This window comes from Mauremys mutica, chromosome 11, assembly GCF_020497125.1.
Source record: "Mauremys mutica isolate MM-2020 ecotype Southern chromosome 11, ASM2049712v1, whole genome shotgun sequence".
Lineage (NCBI taxonomy): Eukaryota > Metazoa > Chordata > Testudines > Geoemydidae > Mauremys > Mauremys mutica.
In genome coordinates, this window is record NC_059082.1 from 66,447,838 (window position 1) to 66,467,790 (window position 19,953).

Below are 19,953 nucleotides of genomic sequence, written 5' to 3' on the forward strand. Positions count from 1 at the left end.
TTTAAAGTGGAAGTCATGTCAAAATAAGATTTTTCTGAAAAACATGAATATGATATTAATATGAATTAGCAGAAGGAAAAAATGCAACATTCTGTAAGAAAAAGCATTTCTTGGCTCTAGATAATCTCAGACCAGCATAGCAAGTTGCAAAAGAATTGTATTTAAGCCTAAATCCATCTTGCCTTTGTCAAACATCAATTAAGCACAAAAAGGTAATAGTGGGGAGGGGAACTGAGAAATGAATTGAAGACATATACACTGAATCTGATTCCAGTCCTCATTGTATGATTGGCCATTACAATAAATGTATTAATTTCTATAAAAGATTATGATATTTTATTTAAATTAGTTATTTGAAATGAGAAATAACACATATGCACTCTTTGAGGCATACCATGGGGAACTAGCACTGCAGGTCAGACTTCATTAGGCTTCTGTGACAGGCATACCCATGGTGACTCAGGTGATTACAATAAAACCCATCTGAGTACCAAGCTAGGCTACTGTCCAGCTGTTATTCCCCCACTATGGGCTGATCAGGTCTTATTCTCACCCATTTCCTCACTGTCACTTTCTTACCTTCAGATTAAATTCTCCAGCTTCCTGTTGGGGTTGATGAAGTTTCCCATTCTTAGCAAGGGAAACCACCTGATCAAGAGTTTGATCATTTATGTGAGTCAAAGGAAAAAACCAACGGCATATGCCCCAATAAGCGGCCAACTGTACGTTTCTTATAGGTCAACTGTACATCTCTAAGAATAAGCAATGTAATCTGTTATGTACACACATCAATTATCATTAGTAAACTTTCTCCATGTGAACACTACCATAGATTAAATCTTTCATGTTCTCAGTAGTCAAAAGACATAGGCATGTAGGCGGGATGTGTGAACAGTGGAAGTAGGAATGGGAGGAGGTCTCCAACCAACCTGCAGACCTTTTACAGAGCTAGCTCTCCTTATCTTTCAACTGGGCAGAGAGAGTCTAATCCAAATTTATACCACTCTGCAGTTTGGAGGGCCAATTAGTAGATCCAATCGAGTGTCTAATCATAGCCTGGACTTAATGAATGCCAAGCTATGACTGATTCCCCCATGTGGCTTCCCAAAGGTCCTTCTGCCTAATGGGCAGGAACCTCCCCACATATTTACACTGAGGGAAATTGTAGCCCCAACATTTGAAGATAAATTCTTCTGAAATGGGAGTAGATTAAAACGCAGTAGGGAAGTTTTAGTGTGCAGCAACAGGGTTCACAGATACACTTAATATGTGGCAGGCTAGTGCGAGGTAGATTTACACCCCAGCTTTCCATGAACTAAGTGTTCATGTAGACAAGTCCTATAATGCATCATTGCACACAAACATGCAGATTTCTACTCTGTAATTTCTACATAAATTATATATATAGAACACAGATCACTCATTCACTAGCTTTTCCTAAACATTACAGGAAAATCAGATTTCATAGCCATTATTTCTCATCTGACACTACTCCAATGAAAGTTACATACACACACCATTATAAGAGCACAAAGAATTAAGTAAAAGGTAATTTATGAAAGCCACACCAAATCCATATTAATCATGAATATACACTAATATATAACTAATAAGGCGGGAGATCAGGGATGCATTTTGTTCAGGAGGAAGGTGGACTGTGGGTATGAAAGGCAGTCATGACTTAGAAGAGGAACTGGAGTGATGAATGACATAACTGCGTATTTCCTTGCTTTTCATGGTTTGCATTGCTGGAATATGCAATCCATGAACTTTAAATTTAAATTATTCTGTGGAAACTATATTAAATTCCATTACCTAACAACGGACTTGATCTGTAGCTTCTGCAACTCCCACTGAGTAATAATAGGTGTTATGGGTGCCCAGCACCTCTGAGGATTATCTATTTGCAATAAACAGAGTACTTTATTTTACTTTAAGGCCTTGATCTAGCAGTGTACATAAGCATGTGCTTAACTTTAAGTATGTGCTTAAGTCTCTGCTGGACTGCAGCCAAATATCTGCTACTGATAGGAGAATACAATAGATCTAATATACCTTTCCATGTCTAACTTCCATGACTTACAGTTTAACTATAAAAACCGATATCAGTTAATTATACTCTGTATATTTTAATAAAATACGGATTTTCATAAAACCCCTATAAATTTGATATAACTGGCATTAATATTTTGGAAACAATGACTGAGGAAAAGCACATAGGCAATGCGTAAATGACAAATGGAGCATATTAAACATCTGTTATAAAAAGGCAAAGAACAATAAATTTCACTAGGAATGATAAACTGGGTCACTACAGGAATTCCAATTCTTCACGCATCAGTGGTTGATTCTCTGCTGTAAGTGGAAAAACTCAGCCTGCGTCCTCATGTAGAGCAGCGCAGCTGCAGCGCTTTAGTGAACATGCTACTATGCCAATGGGAGAGCTTCTCCCATTGGCATAGTTAATCCACCTCCCCGAGAGGCAGTAAGTATGTTGATGGGGGAAGCTCTCCCATCAACATAGTACTGTCTACACAAGGGGTTAGGTAGATATAACTACATTGTTCAAGGTTGTGGATACTGCATTAGTCTAAAACAGCCAATTGCATAAGAAAACCATTTATAATCTGCCATAAAACGATTTATCATACTGTAAAATAATGCTGCATTCTCTAAATCCCCTTTTTGAACAGGAGCATCCCCTCAACTTCATAAAATAGAGCTGAAGGATTTTTCAATGCAGGAAAAAATTAAAAATTATTAAAAAGTTGATTCACTTGGGTAAATATTAGCAAATTTGTGTGGTGCTTAAAAATAAATATAAATTATGTGTCTGAAACTCAATAAAATCATTTTCAATATCTATCTTGCAAATAGGAGTCTTACGAACTGAAATTAGTTGGAGCTGGGATTGTTCAGCACCTTTAGAAAACCAAGTTACTTCTAATTAGGTGCCTAGTTTAGGAATCTAGATTTGAAAATTTTAGGCATAGTTTCAGAAGTAACTCTTCTGAGTTTTTGCCTGGTCATGGTGTTTTAAAACTCCTGTGTATTGAATAAAATGTAAATACCACCCAGGGAAAACAATTGTTTATGTACCAGCACCTATGACGATGGTTAATTAAGTCAAAGTTGCTATTTTTAAAATTTGGTATTGGGCTGGCAGAGTTACAAAATGAACAACCTATATATTTAGAATCTTGTAGCATTTCCTATTAGATTACTACCATAATCAGGAAAGTCAAATCTGGTGATCAAAAAACAGTGTCACTTTAAATTCTCAGTAGCTAAATTGTTAAATATTAAAGGAATCAAAGTAAAACGTTACAATTCTGAAATATATCTAGTCAAAGACTCTTTCTAATCCAGAATGTTGGTAATATTGAAATTTCCTTTTCCAAGAGAACTATTTGAGTAGTTTAACTATAAAAGTAATTTCAGCAAACAACACGTATCAATTTGCCCTTGTGATGGTGTGTGACAGGTAATTCAGTTCTTTAATTTCCTGGATCTCTCTTAATTATGACTTCATTTTGCTAAGGCTTTTTATCTACAGCTGTCTTTCCTGTAATGTTTGGAGAGCTTTAGAATTTACCTTTTAATCCAGTCTAAGTGGAAAATATAAAAGATATTCCAAGGTCATAAAAAGAAAGGAAAGGAATGTATTATATCAGATATTGGGGGGGAAAAATGGTATTTCGGATTTTGTTCTTATAATAAAGACTGAAAAATTAAACATGATGTAAAATATTCAGGTACAGAACGACCTATGATATTTTTGTATCATACTTTACAAAACCTTTATAAAACCTTTACAAAATCTTTGCTTGAAGCATTTTAAACCCCTTCCATCATTGCAATTTTTCTTACTGTTAGAGCTACTTAAAAATGTATGTAGAATTAAAGTAAGGGACACTTTTTGCATTGCAGTATTTGCTATGCAAAGACTCCATGGTCTTACTGAAATGTAAATGAGCATACTAGACACAACAAACTGAGAATATTAGCAAGTAAAGACCATTTGGCTCTCCGAGGCCACCATCCTCTGTTCTTACTATATCCCTTTATATTCCCTTCTCTGGAAATATGACAGGGTGTGTGTAATCTATTTCTACTAAATTGCTTTTTGTTACTTTGAGAAGAAAAAAGTTTATTGGAATAAACTTTGTTCCTTTGCCTATGTATTACTAAATGGTAGAAGAGACTTTATGTACCTTTGTAATATTTTATGCAGACCACTCTCCCTTTTTCATGCACTGTATATTTAGTAGTAGTAATGGTGGCTTATTGCCATGCTGTAATTAGGGGCTATAGAGGTTCATCTGAGTGACATTGAAATTTAGGTTATGATTCTCCACCAGCAGTATAGAATTCCACAAGGAATAACTTTGTAAAAGTATTTTTAACTGAGGAAATCACTAGTTTCCAATGAAGACAGGTTGGTACTACATGAAAGTTCAAATTCCCAGGGAGACTAAAGGACTGTTTCTTTTTATATGCATCTCTGAACCTCCTTCACTGATGATGAGTAGGTTTTTGGGAACTCAAAATGTTCTTGCAGACACTCCTCTCAAAGATTAAAAGTTCTCCATTGGGTGTTTCTCCTAGCATGATTCTATTTCAAAGGGAAATTTGGGGTTGTGAACATGTTCATGGAGAGCTAATATTTGAGGAACAATCACTTTAATCTTAAGGAAGGTGTTCTTTTTAAAAGAGACAGTCCTTCACAATGTAAACCATCTGAAGGGAATACCAGCAATATGGTATATTTGAAAAAGCTCCCTTCAAAAAATAAAACTGAAAGCATAAGACTAATTGTGAACCAGGGTGAGTATATCTTTCACATTAGCAGTGGTACAAAAATGAATCACTGAGGGAGTCTTTTGCCAGTGGGTACATTAATCTTCATTGAAGATTCTATGTTCTAGCATTAGTTATTATGTTAACTACTGAGTTAATCAAATATAAGACTCTTATTAAGATATTGACCACTTGCTTTTGTTATGAATTTATATATCTTTATTTTCTGCATATTAGCTTTTTGTTTTATTACTTTATTGGTTTTAAACAGATGCTCACATAAGAGTGTTAAGTACAAAAAACATCTTGTGTAATGTTGTTTTCTCATTGACAACGCAACACATTTTAGGTTTTCATCCCATATCCTCACTCTTCCATTAAATTCAGTCTTAAATTTTGATACCTAAAAGATTCAACATTCTTTGATTCACTTTTATCCATATTAACATTGAATAGAACTGAATTAGCAGATAAATCTCTTGTACCCTTTTTTATTATTGCATTTTAAAAGAAGACCTTTGAAATGCAGTCCTTTGTTATAAGAGCTACCCTAGGTGTAATGCCTTTATACATTGTTACAGGTTTGGCCAAGCTCTGAAAAAGTGCCTACTGATTTTTGGATGCTTCCATTTTAGGATGTCCAAATTGAGATGCCATTAAGAAACCTTACTTTCAGAAAGTGCTAAGAACCAGTCCTCTGAAAACCAGGTCCCTTTAAAGTGTCTCAGGGTACGTCCAGACTACCCGCCGTATCGGTGGGTAGCGATCGATTTATCGGGGATCGATATATCGCGTCTCATCTAGATGCGATATATATCAATCCCCGAACGCTCTCCCCGTCGACTCCAGAACTCCACCGGAGCGAGCGGCGGTAGCGGAGTCAGCGGGGGAGCCGCGGACGTCGATCCTGCATGGTGAGGACGGGAGGTAAGTTGGAATAAGATACTTCGACTCAGCTACGGTATTCCCATAGCTGAAGTTGCGTATCTTACATCAACACCCCTCCAGTGAAGATCAGGCCTCAGGTTGGCTCCCAGAACAGAGCCCTCCAAATTGCTAGCCACTAATCGAAAATTTTGGCCAGTGTTTATATGTTTACTCCTAAAATGTGTGTGTGTGTGTTTTCATGCACTCCAGTGAATGCAAATAAGTTCTCTTGTGGTTAGAAATATAGCATTTCCCCCTCAATACTTCAGTGCTTGCTCTTTGAGTAGAGAATGAATTTTTTAATTTTTACGATTGAAGTGATTTAGTTTTGAATTAAACATTTTTAAATGAGTCTTTAGCACCATGTATCAGGCAACTTTTAGTTCTGAATTATCTTAATGGAATAACACAGACTGTTCATACTTTCCTTGCAGTTAAAATTCATTAAAATCTTATAGGCCATATTTGAAGAAATTAGTCCAGGATTAAAAGCTTTTTTTGCTATTATTCATAACTGAAACATTATTGTTTACCTTGTGACATACCGGGGTGCAATCCAGACGGGGGGGAGGGAGAGGGCTGCGTCACCCCTGCCCTGCAATGACTTACTGTTGTAGCTCCCCACCTGTCCCGCTCACAAACAGCTTGCCAGCAATCAGGTCACTCCCATATGGGTCTGTTTACCTGCAGCCTGCCCATCACACGATGACTCTCACCAGCCTTGGGTTGTACTGCAGGGTGACCCTAACACACACACACAACTCCAGATTTTCCTCCAAAATGTATGTCTTGTACTCCCCAGCCCTCTCTAGGACAGTACAAATATATTAAGTCCATTATTCCTTTACCCTGACACTTTTACTTAAACACTGGATTAGATAAAACAATAAAACAAGTTAATCAGCAACAAAGAGATAGATATTGAGAATAAGTAACGAGGCATAAAAGTCAGATGTATTTACAAGAAAAATAAAGAGAAAACATTAAATTAGGCACTAGAAAGCAAACTATATTAGACTCAAAGCAAAGTTTCTCACCGCATGCTTCCAGCAGCATTAATGACCAAACTCTTCAGGTCAGGCCCCTGTCCCAGAGTTCAACAGGTGTTTCCTTTGTCTTCTCAGACGCGGACAATGAGATACGCAGGAAGGGGGGGGTGTTGGGGTGCTTTTATAGTTTTTTTAGCCCGTTTGAAAAGCATTTCCAGCTGAGAACCAGGAGACAAGGTAGTTTGCTGGAAGAAGTAGACTCCATGCTGTATCTTTGCTAAGATGCAGATCTCTTTATCCCAGCCCCCTTCCTTACCAAAGAATGGCCACTTAGTAGACAATGGCCCATTATCTTTGTTGACACCTGACTAGGCTGTCAGCTTGCCCTTTGTCTTTGAGAAACTTTGAGAATTTTAACCACTCCCCAGACTTACCTGGGAAGCATACTTCAGTCATGATTTCACCTCATGTTCATAACTTTACATATAACATTGCTATATGCACTTTACCATTACACTAGTGATCAGCAAGTTATGAGTTTTCAAATGATACCTCACACAGCATACTTTATACAAAGATTATTACAATAGCATGTAGAGTATGAACACAGGAGTGTATTCCATTTCATACGCCCTGTTGAAGGTAATTCCACAAAGAACTGCCCACTTTCTGGCTGCCATCTCTCATTGTTCGCAATGTGAGTAAGGTTAGAGGTTTCTTGCAGGAAGATGCCCCTTTTCAAAAAGGGCCACTGTTCCAGATGGGAATGAAGCCAAGCTGCCATCAGGAAAGAGAGGCCACCATTAACCATAACTTAATATTTTATATAAAAAGCCACGTGATTTCCTTTCTACAAGTGCAAAACGGTCAGAAATTTATAACAGCTGGTACCAGCTCTCTCTCTCTCTCCCCCCATATTATGAAAATGCTTCTAACTCTCGTGCAATATTATTTGAATACAGAATGGTGTCAATTTGTCCTTCACTGTCTGATTAAGAACAAATTACTTAAGAATCTTTTAAGTGTCAGATAAATGAAATCAAATACATTGCAATAACCCCTAAGGGCATAATACTTCGGTACTAGTTATAATTTTATCATTTTGCCAACATCAAATAATAATAATTAAACTAAAAGTTATCTTCAGTTTCAGCCTTAGGATAATTTGGTCATAAAGATTGTGCAATCTATAGTCAACGAATTATTTTATTGCTGAAATAAATGACACTCCAACCCAGGACAAAAAATTTAAGACTGTTTTCAAAATTCCAATTTTCTACTTATTTATCTACTATTCAAACAACTATAATCACTTCCCATAAATATCCTTAAAGTGACTATTCATAAATTCCTTTTTGTTATTCCTTCTTTCTAGATACAAGAAACTGATTTTATTAACTACAAACCAGTACAGTCCAGTCCTTTTCAATTCAAAACATTTTGGGAACTGCATATTCATATCAGAATGTGCAATAAACCCTCCTGTGTCAGGTATATACAATATAATCTATATTGATAAAAAATGATTTCTCATACACAAAGCAGGGCACAAACATTTCAGATCAGCACCAAGGAGGCCAGGTTCTTCTCTGTGCTACTGAAATACATTTACATGCAGATAAAATGGCCTTTGAACTATTTTTTTAATGTATTCGGCATCAACATGCTTCCTCCTCAGCAAGAACCAATTAATACATTTGGATACCATCTATGTACAGTCGAACCCATTTATCTCGACCTCGGTTAACTTGCCAATCCTATTAAGTCGACGTTTTACAAGTGGAACCGCCAAACTCCCTCTTTGTCTTATGGGTTTCTCATCCGTTATGTCGATTCGCCGAACCCTAATATCTCGAGCCCGGCTCCCCGCGTCCCCGACCCACCGTGTCCCCAGCCGCCCGCTCCCCGGCTCTCCAGCCGCACGGTTCCCCAGCCGCCCGCTCCCCGCGTCCCCAGCCGCCCGGCTCCCCGCGTCCCCGACCCACCGTGTCCCCAGCCGCCCGGCCCCGCATACCCGGTCCTTGCCCGTCCCCGCCCGGCCCCGCATACCTGGTCCCCGCTTCACCTGCCGCCCGCCCGCCCGGCTCCGCTTCGCCGGTCCCCGCTTCGCCGCCCGCCCGTCCGCCCGGCTCCGCTTCGCCGGTCCCCGCTTCGCCGCCCGCCCGGCTCCGCTTCGCCGCCCGCCCCCGCATACCCGGTCCCTGCCCGGCCCCGCCCGACCCCGCCCGGCCCCGCATACCTGGTCCCCGCTTCGCCTGCCGCCCGCCCGCCCGGCTCCGCTTCGCCGGTCCCCACTTCCCCGCCCGCCTGGCCCCGCTTCCCCGGTCCCCGCCCGGCCCCGCTTCCCCGGTCCCCGCCCGCCCGCCCGGCCCCGCTTCCCCGGTCCCCGCCCGGCCGCCCGGCCCCGCATACCCGGTCCCCGCTTCGCCGCCCGCCCGCCCGGCTCCGCTTCGCTGCCCGTCCCCGCATCCCCGGTCCCGGCCCGTCCCCGCCCGCCCGGCCCCGCATACCCGGTCCCTGCCCGGCCCCGCCCGGCCCCGCATACCTGGTCCCCGCTTCGCCTGCCGCCCGTCCGCCCGGCTCCGCTTCGCCGGTCCCCGCTTCGCCGCCCGCCCGCCCGGCCCCGCTTCCCCGGTCCCTGCCCGCCCGCCCGGCCCCGCATACCCGGTCCCCGCCCGCCCGCCCGGCCCCGCATACCCGGTCCCCGCTTCGCCTGCCGCCCGCCCGGCCCCGCTTACCCGGTCCCCGCTTCACCTGCCGCCCGGCCCCGCTTACCCGGTCTGGCTTCGCCTGCCGCCCGGCCCGCTTACCGGGTCCCGCTTCTTTGGCTGCCCGGCTCAGGGTCCCCGTCCACGGCCGCCCGGCCCCGCTTCCCCGTCCCGCTTCGCCGGATCCAGCCACGTGCAGGCACCGCAGTAAGGGGGCAGGGAGGGGGTGTTGGAGAGAGGGCAGGGGAGTTCAGGGGTGGGGGTGTGGATAGGGGTTTATCTCGATCATCGGTTATCTCGACGCTTTTTGGCAAACCCCTAGGCCGGCGACATAACAGGGTTCAACTGTATTTAATATATTTGCTGTACAAAATTAAAGGAAATTCTCACTAATCATTTGTATTTTATTTTTTCATTTGTCTCTTACAATTTGTACAGTCCAGACTACTGAATGGTGTTACACAGTTTTAATATTTGAAACCCTACTGTGACAGGTCCTGTGACTGAACACCCAAACAGGATGCCCCAAATCAACTCTTTGGGGTTCCAGGTATATTTCAGGAGTCCTGGTTTTATCAGAGTATCAGAGTATCAAAAGGTTGGAAAAACCTCTGGCTGCTGCATCCTTCCATTTATCCTCATATCCAGAGAAGTCTAACATTAAAATATACCAACCAGCAAAGAGAGCTGTGCTTATGTTTCCTCAAAGCTCCAGAACCTGGCTTCTGATCAGCAAATCCCGTCTCTCTCTCCTTTGGGAATGACACAGCCCTATAAGGTGCTGAGGCTAGCTATTATCAGCCTCAACTCATTAAGTCCCAGCTGGGACTGCCTCCCTAAGGTGACTATATGAATCTTCTTGGGGAGTTAAAACCACAGACTTCCATCTGGCTCAATGGATCCTCTTTATACAGCCACTACAGAGGCAGGTGCAGCAAGATTAGGAGGTCCTGTATGGGGATATCAAAAGATGTGAAACCATCATACCTCCTCTGAGGGCACACATAGTAACCACAGGCCATATTTAATGAACTGATGCACATGTAGGATGAAATCCTAGCCCTAATGAGGACAATGAGAGTTTTGTCTTTGACTTCAATGGGTCAAGGATCTCACCTCCAGTATCTAAAATTGATGTTCCTCATTTTAGATAAGGTCTGTCTCCAGGTGTGTACAGTAACTGGAGATGTTAGCTTCAGTTCTAAATTCTAAAGTTCATGCTTCATAAGCATCAGCATGAGGCACTTCTCTAGTAGCTTGCAAGGAAACCACACTGTTCCTGCCTCCAACAACCTGCAAAAAGTGAGTGCATGAGCAGTTTTGTCCATGCATAGTCTTATACACTGGTCCAAACAGGAGACCTCTTGCATGTTCATTCAAAATCAACACAAGTACATAGCTATCTGAAGCTTTCCTCTTGGCTGTCTACACTGGGAAAATGCATTGTGTTATAAAACATGGCTATTAGTTTAGGAGATTAACCACAACATGTGTTTTTAAATATGACTGTCCAAAGCTGGATATTTTCCATGAAACCACATAAAAAAATTTCACAAAAATGAGACTGTAGTATAAATGAAATATTTGCAACAAAGCCTCATGAATTCAGCCACTGCCGAGATTAGAATCAATTTCACTGGGATCTAACATGAAAACAATTAAAGGTTTCTAAAGTTTGTATCTTAATTGCCAACAAAAGCAAACAATTTAAAAACCTCCCTACTCGCAGGAGAAGGATTATTTATTTATTTAAAAAAGAAAATGGCATAAGGTGGGTAAAATCTCCAAATAAACTTCCAAAAAAATAAAATTATCAAGAACTGAAAAACTACAAGGGAGTTGGCCACAGGGAAAAGAAAGCAGGATTTATTGTGGGGTGGGAAAGACTTCTAGAGAGAAAAACAAGTATAACTGTTCTTAGTGGCATTTAGTCAAGCACACTCATCCTCACTGCTGTAAGAGATGGTCCCCTCTGTCAGAATAGTACTGTTGTCAAGAATGGTTCTAGCCTTGAAAGCACTTCTTGACAATGGCTGGCAGTTCTCTATGGAGCACGTGTGAGTGGTTATACAGATGCCCGCTAGTGCTCATTATTTGTATTGTGGATTCTTGGTTCCTCGGACAGCTGGTGTTTGCCTTGAACTTGACTTTTTAAAGAACACTTTATACTATTGATTGCATGCTGTTTTCCATGGGTTGCTGTATCTATTCTTTCATTTTCCTGGTATATATAATTACAGAGCATTTGCCATCACATACTTTAGATGCTATATGCAACATTCCAGATTGTAGAAACGTAATACATCATTTATTGGTGTTTCAGATATCATTATGATTAAAATAATATTATGATTAAACATAAGACATCCATGATACATCCATTTATCCATTGTTCTGTGTCTCTTTGGTAATCTGCCTCAATCACAGCAGCTGTGGATAAAGTTTTGGGGGGGGGGTATTTACTTTATATTGAAAAGTACTCTCGACCATTACATAAACTAATGACTGATAAACTCCAGCAGTTTGTACCACCATGAAGAAAATTGAGCCCACCTATGAAATCAACCCCTCAACCGTTAATTCAATTCACTTTATTTTATCCCTATTCAATAAAAGACCCAAATTCTGCTTCAAAATTTATAACTAAAATAACTGTGAACCTAAAAACCTCTCAATAGCAACTGGTAAAGGACTCACTGTTCTGTAACAGTAACTCCCGGCAAGCCTGACAAACTCACTACACTCAACATATTGTTTTTGCAATATTTATCTAAAGAAGGTGAAGTGAGGTATCCAATAAAAGCTTTTGTGATACCAATTCTAATAATCAGATGTACATACAGATTATATTTAAGGAGTTTTGTTAGTGTACTCTTTTCATATGGAGTCAACCAAGAACGTGAAGGCAACTTGGATCCAGCACAAACAGAAGGGAATCACAGGTCATCCTGTAACTCTTCACTGAAGAAAGCCTTTGAATAGCAGGGAATGCTCATGAATGCTTGGATCCTTGACGACTGAAAACCAGCTAGCTCTAGAAAAGACTAAATCCTTGGGGGGAAATCTACTGTATTACTGTAGACCCAGGTTTCATTTTATATTTTTGTTTTATAAGTAACCATTTCTGTTTCCATTACCCTTATTCACACTCTCTTAAATCTTAGCCTTTGATAATAAATGTACGATTGCTTTCTCTATAATTGTATCTCAGTGTTGTGATATTATAAAGGACCTGAACCTGAATTCTACCAGTCAAGCTGTGTGTATACTGGTCCCTTAGGGACAGTAAACCTGGTAATTTCTGTGAGCGTCAAGTGACAGGGGCCCTATACTATAGGCGGACTCTGCGGTAACCTCTAAGACAAATGAAGGGCTGGCAGACTTCCTGAGGAGATTGTTTGAGTGGCTAACAGACTTGACTCGATGTCAGTTCCCTGACACCACCGCCACAAGCAAATATTCCTCTTGCTGGATGCGGGGGGCAACAAGGTGACTCCCAGTTGTGGGCAGCCCAAGAAAGCATCACAATGACCAATAAGTTTGTTTACTGATACCAGTATCTTCTCTATCCTTTAGAAAGAAACAAGGAAGAAAATGTATCCATTCACACTGCAAATTTAGGAGGTAAAAAGCAGCACAGGGATTTACTTCAAGAGGGAATAGCAATATATTAGCATCACAAACTAGCTTTCTCTTCAAAACAAATTATATGCATATATTACATAGTCAAAGCCACACTACCATAAAACAGCTTATTTAGGAAACAATATTCAAAATAGCAATTGACATGCATTTGACTAAAGTTTTAAAGTAATAAACCACCTATTAGTGTGAACTGAATTAACTTCAAGTTAGGTTATTTTTTTGCTGGTTGTCTGTTGATAGGTTTATTTGCTTTTTTATTGTCTTGAATCAAAAACTAAACTGGAAGCTGGGCTTCAGACTGGAGCATAATCAGTGGCTGCCAAAACCAGAAGAGCTGGGATATGATAATCAGTAAGACTGATGTAAGTGATAATCTTATTTCATAAATGAAAATTTAACGAAATAATAGTTAAAACTGTTTTCAAGGCTATTTTTGATCTACAGCCCATTGAGGTTCATGGAAAGACTCACTGACTTCAAATCGACTTTAAATCAGGCTTTTTAAAAGGATTTTTTCAGCATGATAACACACATGCCACCCATTTCTCCACTCTATGTTACAAATTAGAGATGGGCCAAATCTGGAACCCCAAATCGGAATCCCTAAGCAGCTCAAGAGATAAGCAGTGCAGATTTGAATCACCAGATCTGAACTCACCTCTACAACTTCAGTTCCAGGTGTGATATTACACTAATCTGGATGTAAATATTGCTCCCTTGGCCCATCCATAAATCACAAAACAGCACTACATAATACCATGGCAACATTTTAAAGATAATGAATATAGGCCTTTCTAAATATAGTAGTAATAGGTTTTAGTAGTGAAAGGGTGGTGCAGCATTAGGAATGTGTGAAATTACTTCAAGACATGCCTGAGCAATTTATCCTATGCCTCTCAAATTTATCAGACATATCACCTACACACACGTACACATACCATTATTTTATATATAAAACATATCGGAAACCATCCTACACATTGTATTTTAAAGTTTAAGAAATAGCCAAAGTGTTCACAGCAACATTATTATTCACACAGACCAATATTTTGTCAGGAACTTTCAGAAGATAGTTTTAAATGGTAAACACTTATCACAGCCTACTTTTCTGCTAACTGAATCCCAGCATCAGTGATTTTCGGTTTAAATAACTGGACAAAGAAAAAAATCTGACCAGATATGAGTGTATTAGCAAATGGATGACTAATTATGTGTATTGAATGATGGGACTGGAAGGGACCTCAAGAGTCCAGTCCCCTGCACTCATGGCAGGACTAAATTTTATCTATACCATCCCTGACAGCTGTTTGTCTAACCTGCTCTTTAAAAGTCTCCAATGATGGAGATTCTACAATCTCCCTAAGCAATTTATTCCAGTGCTTAACCACCTTGAGAGTTAGGAAATTTTTCCTAATGTCCAACCTAAACCTCCCTTGCTGCAATCTAAGCCCATTGCTTCTTGCCCTATCCTCAGCGGTTAAGAACAACAATTTTTCTCCCTCCTCCCTGTAACAACCTTTTATATACTTGTAAACTGTTATCTTGCCCCCTCTCAGTCTTCTCTTCTCCAGACTAAACAAACCCAATTTTTTCAATTTTCACTCATAGGTCATGTTTTCTAGACCTTTACTAATTTTTGTTGCTCTTCTCTAGACTGTCTCCAATTTTTGTACATCTTTCCTGAAATGTGGCGCCCAGAACTGGACAAAATACTCCAGCTGAAGCCTAATCAGCACAGAGTAGAGTGGAAGAATTACTTCTCATCTATTGCTTTCAACACTCCTACTAATACATCTCAGAATGATGTTTGCTTTTTTTGCAACTGTGTTACACTGTTGATTCATATTTAGCTTGTAGTCTACTATGATCCCAGATCCCTTTCTGCATTACTCCTTCCTAGGCAGTCATTTCCCGTTTTGTATGTGTGAAACACATGATTGTTCCTTCCTAAGTGGAATAGTTTGTATTTGTCCTTATTGAATTTAATCCTATTTACTTCAGACCATTTTTGCAAGTTGTCCAGGTCATTTTGAATTTTAATCCTATCCTCCAAAGCACTTACAACCCCTCCCAGCTTGGTATCGTCCACAAACTTTATAAGTGTACTCTATGTCATTTAAATCATTCATGAAGATATGGAACAGAACCAGACCGAGAACTGATCCCTGCGGGACCCACTTCTTATGCCTTTCCAGCATGACTGTAAACCACTGATAACTACTCTCTGGGAACAGTTTTCCAACAAGTTATGCCCCCATCTTATAGTAGCTCAGCTAGGTTGTATTTCCCTAGTTTGTTCATGCAAGGCAGTATCAAAAGCTTTTCTAAAGTCAAGATATATATACCACATCTACAGCTCCCCCCCTGCCCCGCCCCTCCGCATCCACAAGGCTTGTTACCCTGTCAAAGAAAGCTATCAGGTTGGTGTGATGCGATTTGTTCTTGACAAATCCATGCTGACTGTTACTTATCACCTTATTATCTTCTAGATCACTGCTTCTCAAACTTTTGTACTGGTGACCCCTTTCACATAGCAAGCCTCTGAGTGCAACCCCTCTTATAAATTAAAAACACATTTTTATATATTTAACACCATTATAAATGCTGGAGGAAAAGTGGGGTTTGGGGTAGAGGCTGACAGCTCGCAACCCTCCATGTAATAACTTCGCAATCCCCTGAGGGGTCCCAACCACCAGTTTGATAACCCCTGCTTTGCAAATTAACTGCTTATTTGCTCCATTATCTTTCTGGGTACAGAAGTTAAGCTGACGGGTCTGTAATTCCCCAGGTTGTCCTTATTTCCCTTTTTATAGATGGGCACTATATTTGCCTTTTTCCACTCTTCTGAAACCTCTCTCATCTTCCATGACTTTTCAAAGATAGTTGCTAATGGCTCAGATATCTCCACAGTCAGCTCTTTGAGTATTCTAGGATGCATTTCATCAAGCCCTGGTTACTTGAAGACATCTAACTCGTCTAAGTAATTTTTAACTTATTTCCCTATTTTAGCCTCTGATCCTACCTTATTTTCACTGGCATTCATTATGTTAGATGTCCAATCACCACCAACCTTCTTGGTGAAAACCGAAACAAAGAAGCCATTAAGCACTTCTGTCATTATTGTTTTTCCCCCCCTCATTAACGAGCCTACCCTGTTCTTGGTCTTCCTCTTTCTTCTAATGTATTTCTAGAATGTTTTCTTTTTACTTTTTATGTCTCTAGCTAGTTTGATCACTTGATGATTACCTGTTTTGTTCATACACCCTGGGGCACCTGGCAGTGACCACTGTCAGAAGACAGGATACTGGGATAGATGAACCTTTGGTCTGACCCAGTATGGCCGTTCTTAAGTTTTTATATTCTTGGAGAATCTGTGCCCTGCTGTGTTATTTTCCCAACAGATGTCTGAGTAGTTAATGTCCCCCATCACCACCAAGTCTTGTGCTTTGGATGATTTTGTTAGTTGTTTTTAAAAAGCCCCATCTACCTCTTCTTAGTTAGGTGATTAGATGGTCTGTAGTAGACCTTTACCATAACATCATCTTTGTTTTTTACCCCTTTTATCTTTACCCGGAGACATTCAACAAGTCTGTCTCCTTTTTCAATCTCAACCTCAGTCCAAGTGTATACATTTTTAATATATAAGGCAACACCTCCTCCCTTTTTTCCCTGCCTGTCCTTCCTGAGTAAGCTGTACCCTTCTATACCAATATTCCAATCATGTGTATTATCCAAACAAATCTCTGTGATGCCAACTATGTCATAGTTGTGTTTATTTACTAGCATTTTGAGTTCTTTCTGCTTATGCCACGTACTTCTCACATTTGTATACAGACATCTAAGATACTGAGTTGATTTTCCCCTCCAGTTCTGTCTTGTCCCTTATCCCTGCTATCACAGCCCATGCTCCCCCTAAAATGATGACCCAGATTTGAAGAAGAGCTCTGTGTAAGCTTGAAAGATTGTCTAACAGAAGTTGGTCCAATAAAAGATATTAGCTCACCCACCCATGGATATGTTATTTTAAAAAATAATAATTTTGACAGGAAAGAGACACAGTTCATCTTATCCATCAGAGTCCAGTCTGTCAGTAAGAGACACTCTGAATGAGTAACTTGGAGAAATCTCCCAATGCAGTGAATATTTTGAAACAACCGAACAGTATCACTGACTGGATTACTAGCTTGCTGTCTCTCATGCGCCTTTTGTATTATCAAATTTCGTAAGATTGCCAGTGTGTCTTGGGCAGAGCTGGCTTTAGGGGCAGGTGAAGTGGGTATGCTATAGTTGTGGGGAGCCGTGTGCTCTGCCCATGTGTGGGAAGCCAGAAGTGACCAGAGGGACGTGGGATGGCTGTGGGCTCAGTCAAGATGTAGTTCCCATGTGACAGCCTGGAGCCCACCTTGAGCCACAGGCCAAGCACCAGGCACCACGAGTCGCAGCAGCAGCAAATGCAGCTGCAGCAGAAGCTGAGGGAGCTGCCAGAGCTTCTGCAGAGCAGCTCCCGCTGACCCCCTAGGTAGTGAGTGTCAGGGCAAGTCACTGTCAGCTCCAGAGCCACCGCCACTGCTGGAGGGGGACCTGGGCAGGGGGGGTTCAGACACTCTACACTTTAGCACCATGTCAGTGACAGGAAGAGGAGGATCTGGAAGGGGACAGACGGGAAGTGGGGAACTTGGCTCAGTGTCACTTGTGGCAGCACACCGGCTTCACAGCCAAATTATTCCTAAATGGACGTGAGGCAGGGGAGAAGAAGAGTGTGAAAGGAAAAGCGGGGGGGTGGGGCAGTCTAGGCCAATGCAGCCAATTTCAGGGCCTTCCCTTGGAAAGAGCAGGGCTGACACTTGTACCATCACTCCTGGCTTTATGACAACAGCATCTCCAGCGATCTCCATAAAGATCCATGGATACAAGGGAATCAAATCCCAAATATGCCATGCAGCACCAGCCTGAGCAGATGTTGAACATATCTTACCTACCAGACACCTGGTCTTTCCCCCTTTTAGATTGGCAGCTCATGGGGCCCTTGGTGTGTCAAAGTATTTTGACAGCAGTTAAGATACAAACTACAGGGAGCTCCAGATTCTTATTTAGGAGGGTGCCAAATTGGTCAGGCAGGCATCCTTGTCACTGGTATTAAATGGCACAAACAGTTGCCTTATTCCTTTGAAGACCCAGCATTGACCTCTGGTGGTGAAAAAGTAACAGGCTCTAGAAGCTTTGGTCTGTCCTGGTACAGCAATTTTTATTATCCAGAGACAGTGCCTCTTGCTGGGCATCTAATAACAGTGAGGTAAAATCTCGTAAGGTGGGCTTTCGGACAGAAAACATACACATGGAATGATTAAAGAAACCTGCCCTACCAGGCACCAGGGACCCCTTATACCTGTCCTAGGATACATTATAGGCCCCACTACACCCATCCCAGGCAATGCCAGGGCACTCTCCATTCCCCTTGTGCTCATCCCAGAAGATGGACTCCCACTTCTCTGTTCTTGCAGATACCAGCTCCCCACCCTATACATAGCCACCCATTCTGGCAAGTGGCTAGGCCCCCATATACCCTTAGCAGGTGTTTAGGGACTCCCACATATCTGCCCCAGCAGAAGTTATGCACAGGGCTCGGTAACTTTAACACATGCTCCATGAATGGCGAGGGATCCGCAGGCAGAGCATCCAGGGGCCAGGGCTGCTGCAGGGGCGATCCCAGCAGAGAAGCCTTGCTCCATACCCCAGTCCTCCCAACAAGGGCAGTTCCACTCCCTCTGCCTCCGTGTGGCTGCTGCTGCTCCTGCCCCTGCAGAGGGGCTGGGACCCCACCTGCCCACTCTGTTCTGCCCCGCTGCTTCTGCCCGGAGCTCACTGCCAAGCTTCCTGCACAATCCCAAATTAAATATCCCCCTCGCTGGGAGTGAGGTGTCAGCTGATGTCTCTTGCAGTGCAGTTCAAGTTTCTTCCAAAGGAAGGGTGCCAAAATACAAGTTCACCCAGGGTGCCATTTTCACTAGGGCCAGCCCTGGTCCTGGGGACAAGGAATTTGCCCGTATGCCATATTTTGCATTGGACCATAATTTCTTAGTGGGGAAATGAACTAAATTTTGATTGAGTATTACATTCAGAGTTTGCAGTCATTTTAATTGTGTGGTGCTGTAAGACAGCCAACTTTTTCAGAGAACTGCAAAAGTAAAAAATTATCTAATCTCACATTCTCTGTGTCTGGAAATCAACTCTTTAGGCATGACAAACAAGTATAGTGCAATTTTAGTACTTTTATATAACTTTAAATGTTTGAGGGAAAGACATGGTAAAGTATTACAAAGCCCTCTGAGAAACTTAAAAAAGAGAATCAAAGCTTTGGGGGAAACTGAGCTCTAAATCCTGAGCAATGTATTTCAACAGACATTTTTAGGTATAAAAGATAATAACTGGCTCCCGAATATGCCTTTGCACATGCTACAAAAGCCCAGGAGACATGGATATTCTCCACCCATTCTGGCTCTCCTCCATAAAGAAGTCATTCCACAAACCTCCCCTGACTACAGTAACAGAGGGCATTCCAGGGATCAGGGAACTGTGGTCCACAGTTTCAGTGCACAGAGCCTCTGTCCCAGCAATGGGTCCATCCCCTTTATTTCCCATTTCCTGACAGGAATAATCTGCATCAGGAAATAGAAGGACCAATTTTAATTATTGAGTCTTTAGCAGCATCTTCGAAAGACACATTAGGGGCATCTTGAGTAAATTTTTCGGCATAAGTTATAATTTAAATTTGATGAAATGCAAGTTTAAACCATGAATAAAATCAATCATGAATAAAGCCCTAAATTGTACAAGCGTGAAACTGCAAGGAAAGCTGAATTCTGTTCTCTGTAATTAGACATACT

The 19,953-nt window shown here is 41.6% G+C and overlaps 1 protein-coding gene across 3 annotated transcripts in view; it reads right to left on the reverse strand.

The window, feature by feature from the left end:
- SNX29 (sorting nexin 29) overlaps window positions 1-19,953 on the reverse strand; it is a 393,141-nt gene that overhangs the window by 193,253 nt on the left and 179,935 nt on the right. Inside the window, exon 16 of one of the 3 annotated variants that reach the window (XM_044978957.1) lies at window positions 10,132-10,374. The exons of the other annotated variants lie outside the window; for them this stretch is intronic. Coding sequence (XP_044834892.1) covers window positions 10,342-10,374 — 33 coding nt within the window. The 3' untranslated portion in view covers window positions 10,132-10,341. Of the gene's footprint in view, window positions 1-10,131; window positions 10,375-19,953 lie in introns of those variants that run through there. 3 annotated transcript variants of the gene reach the window in all.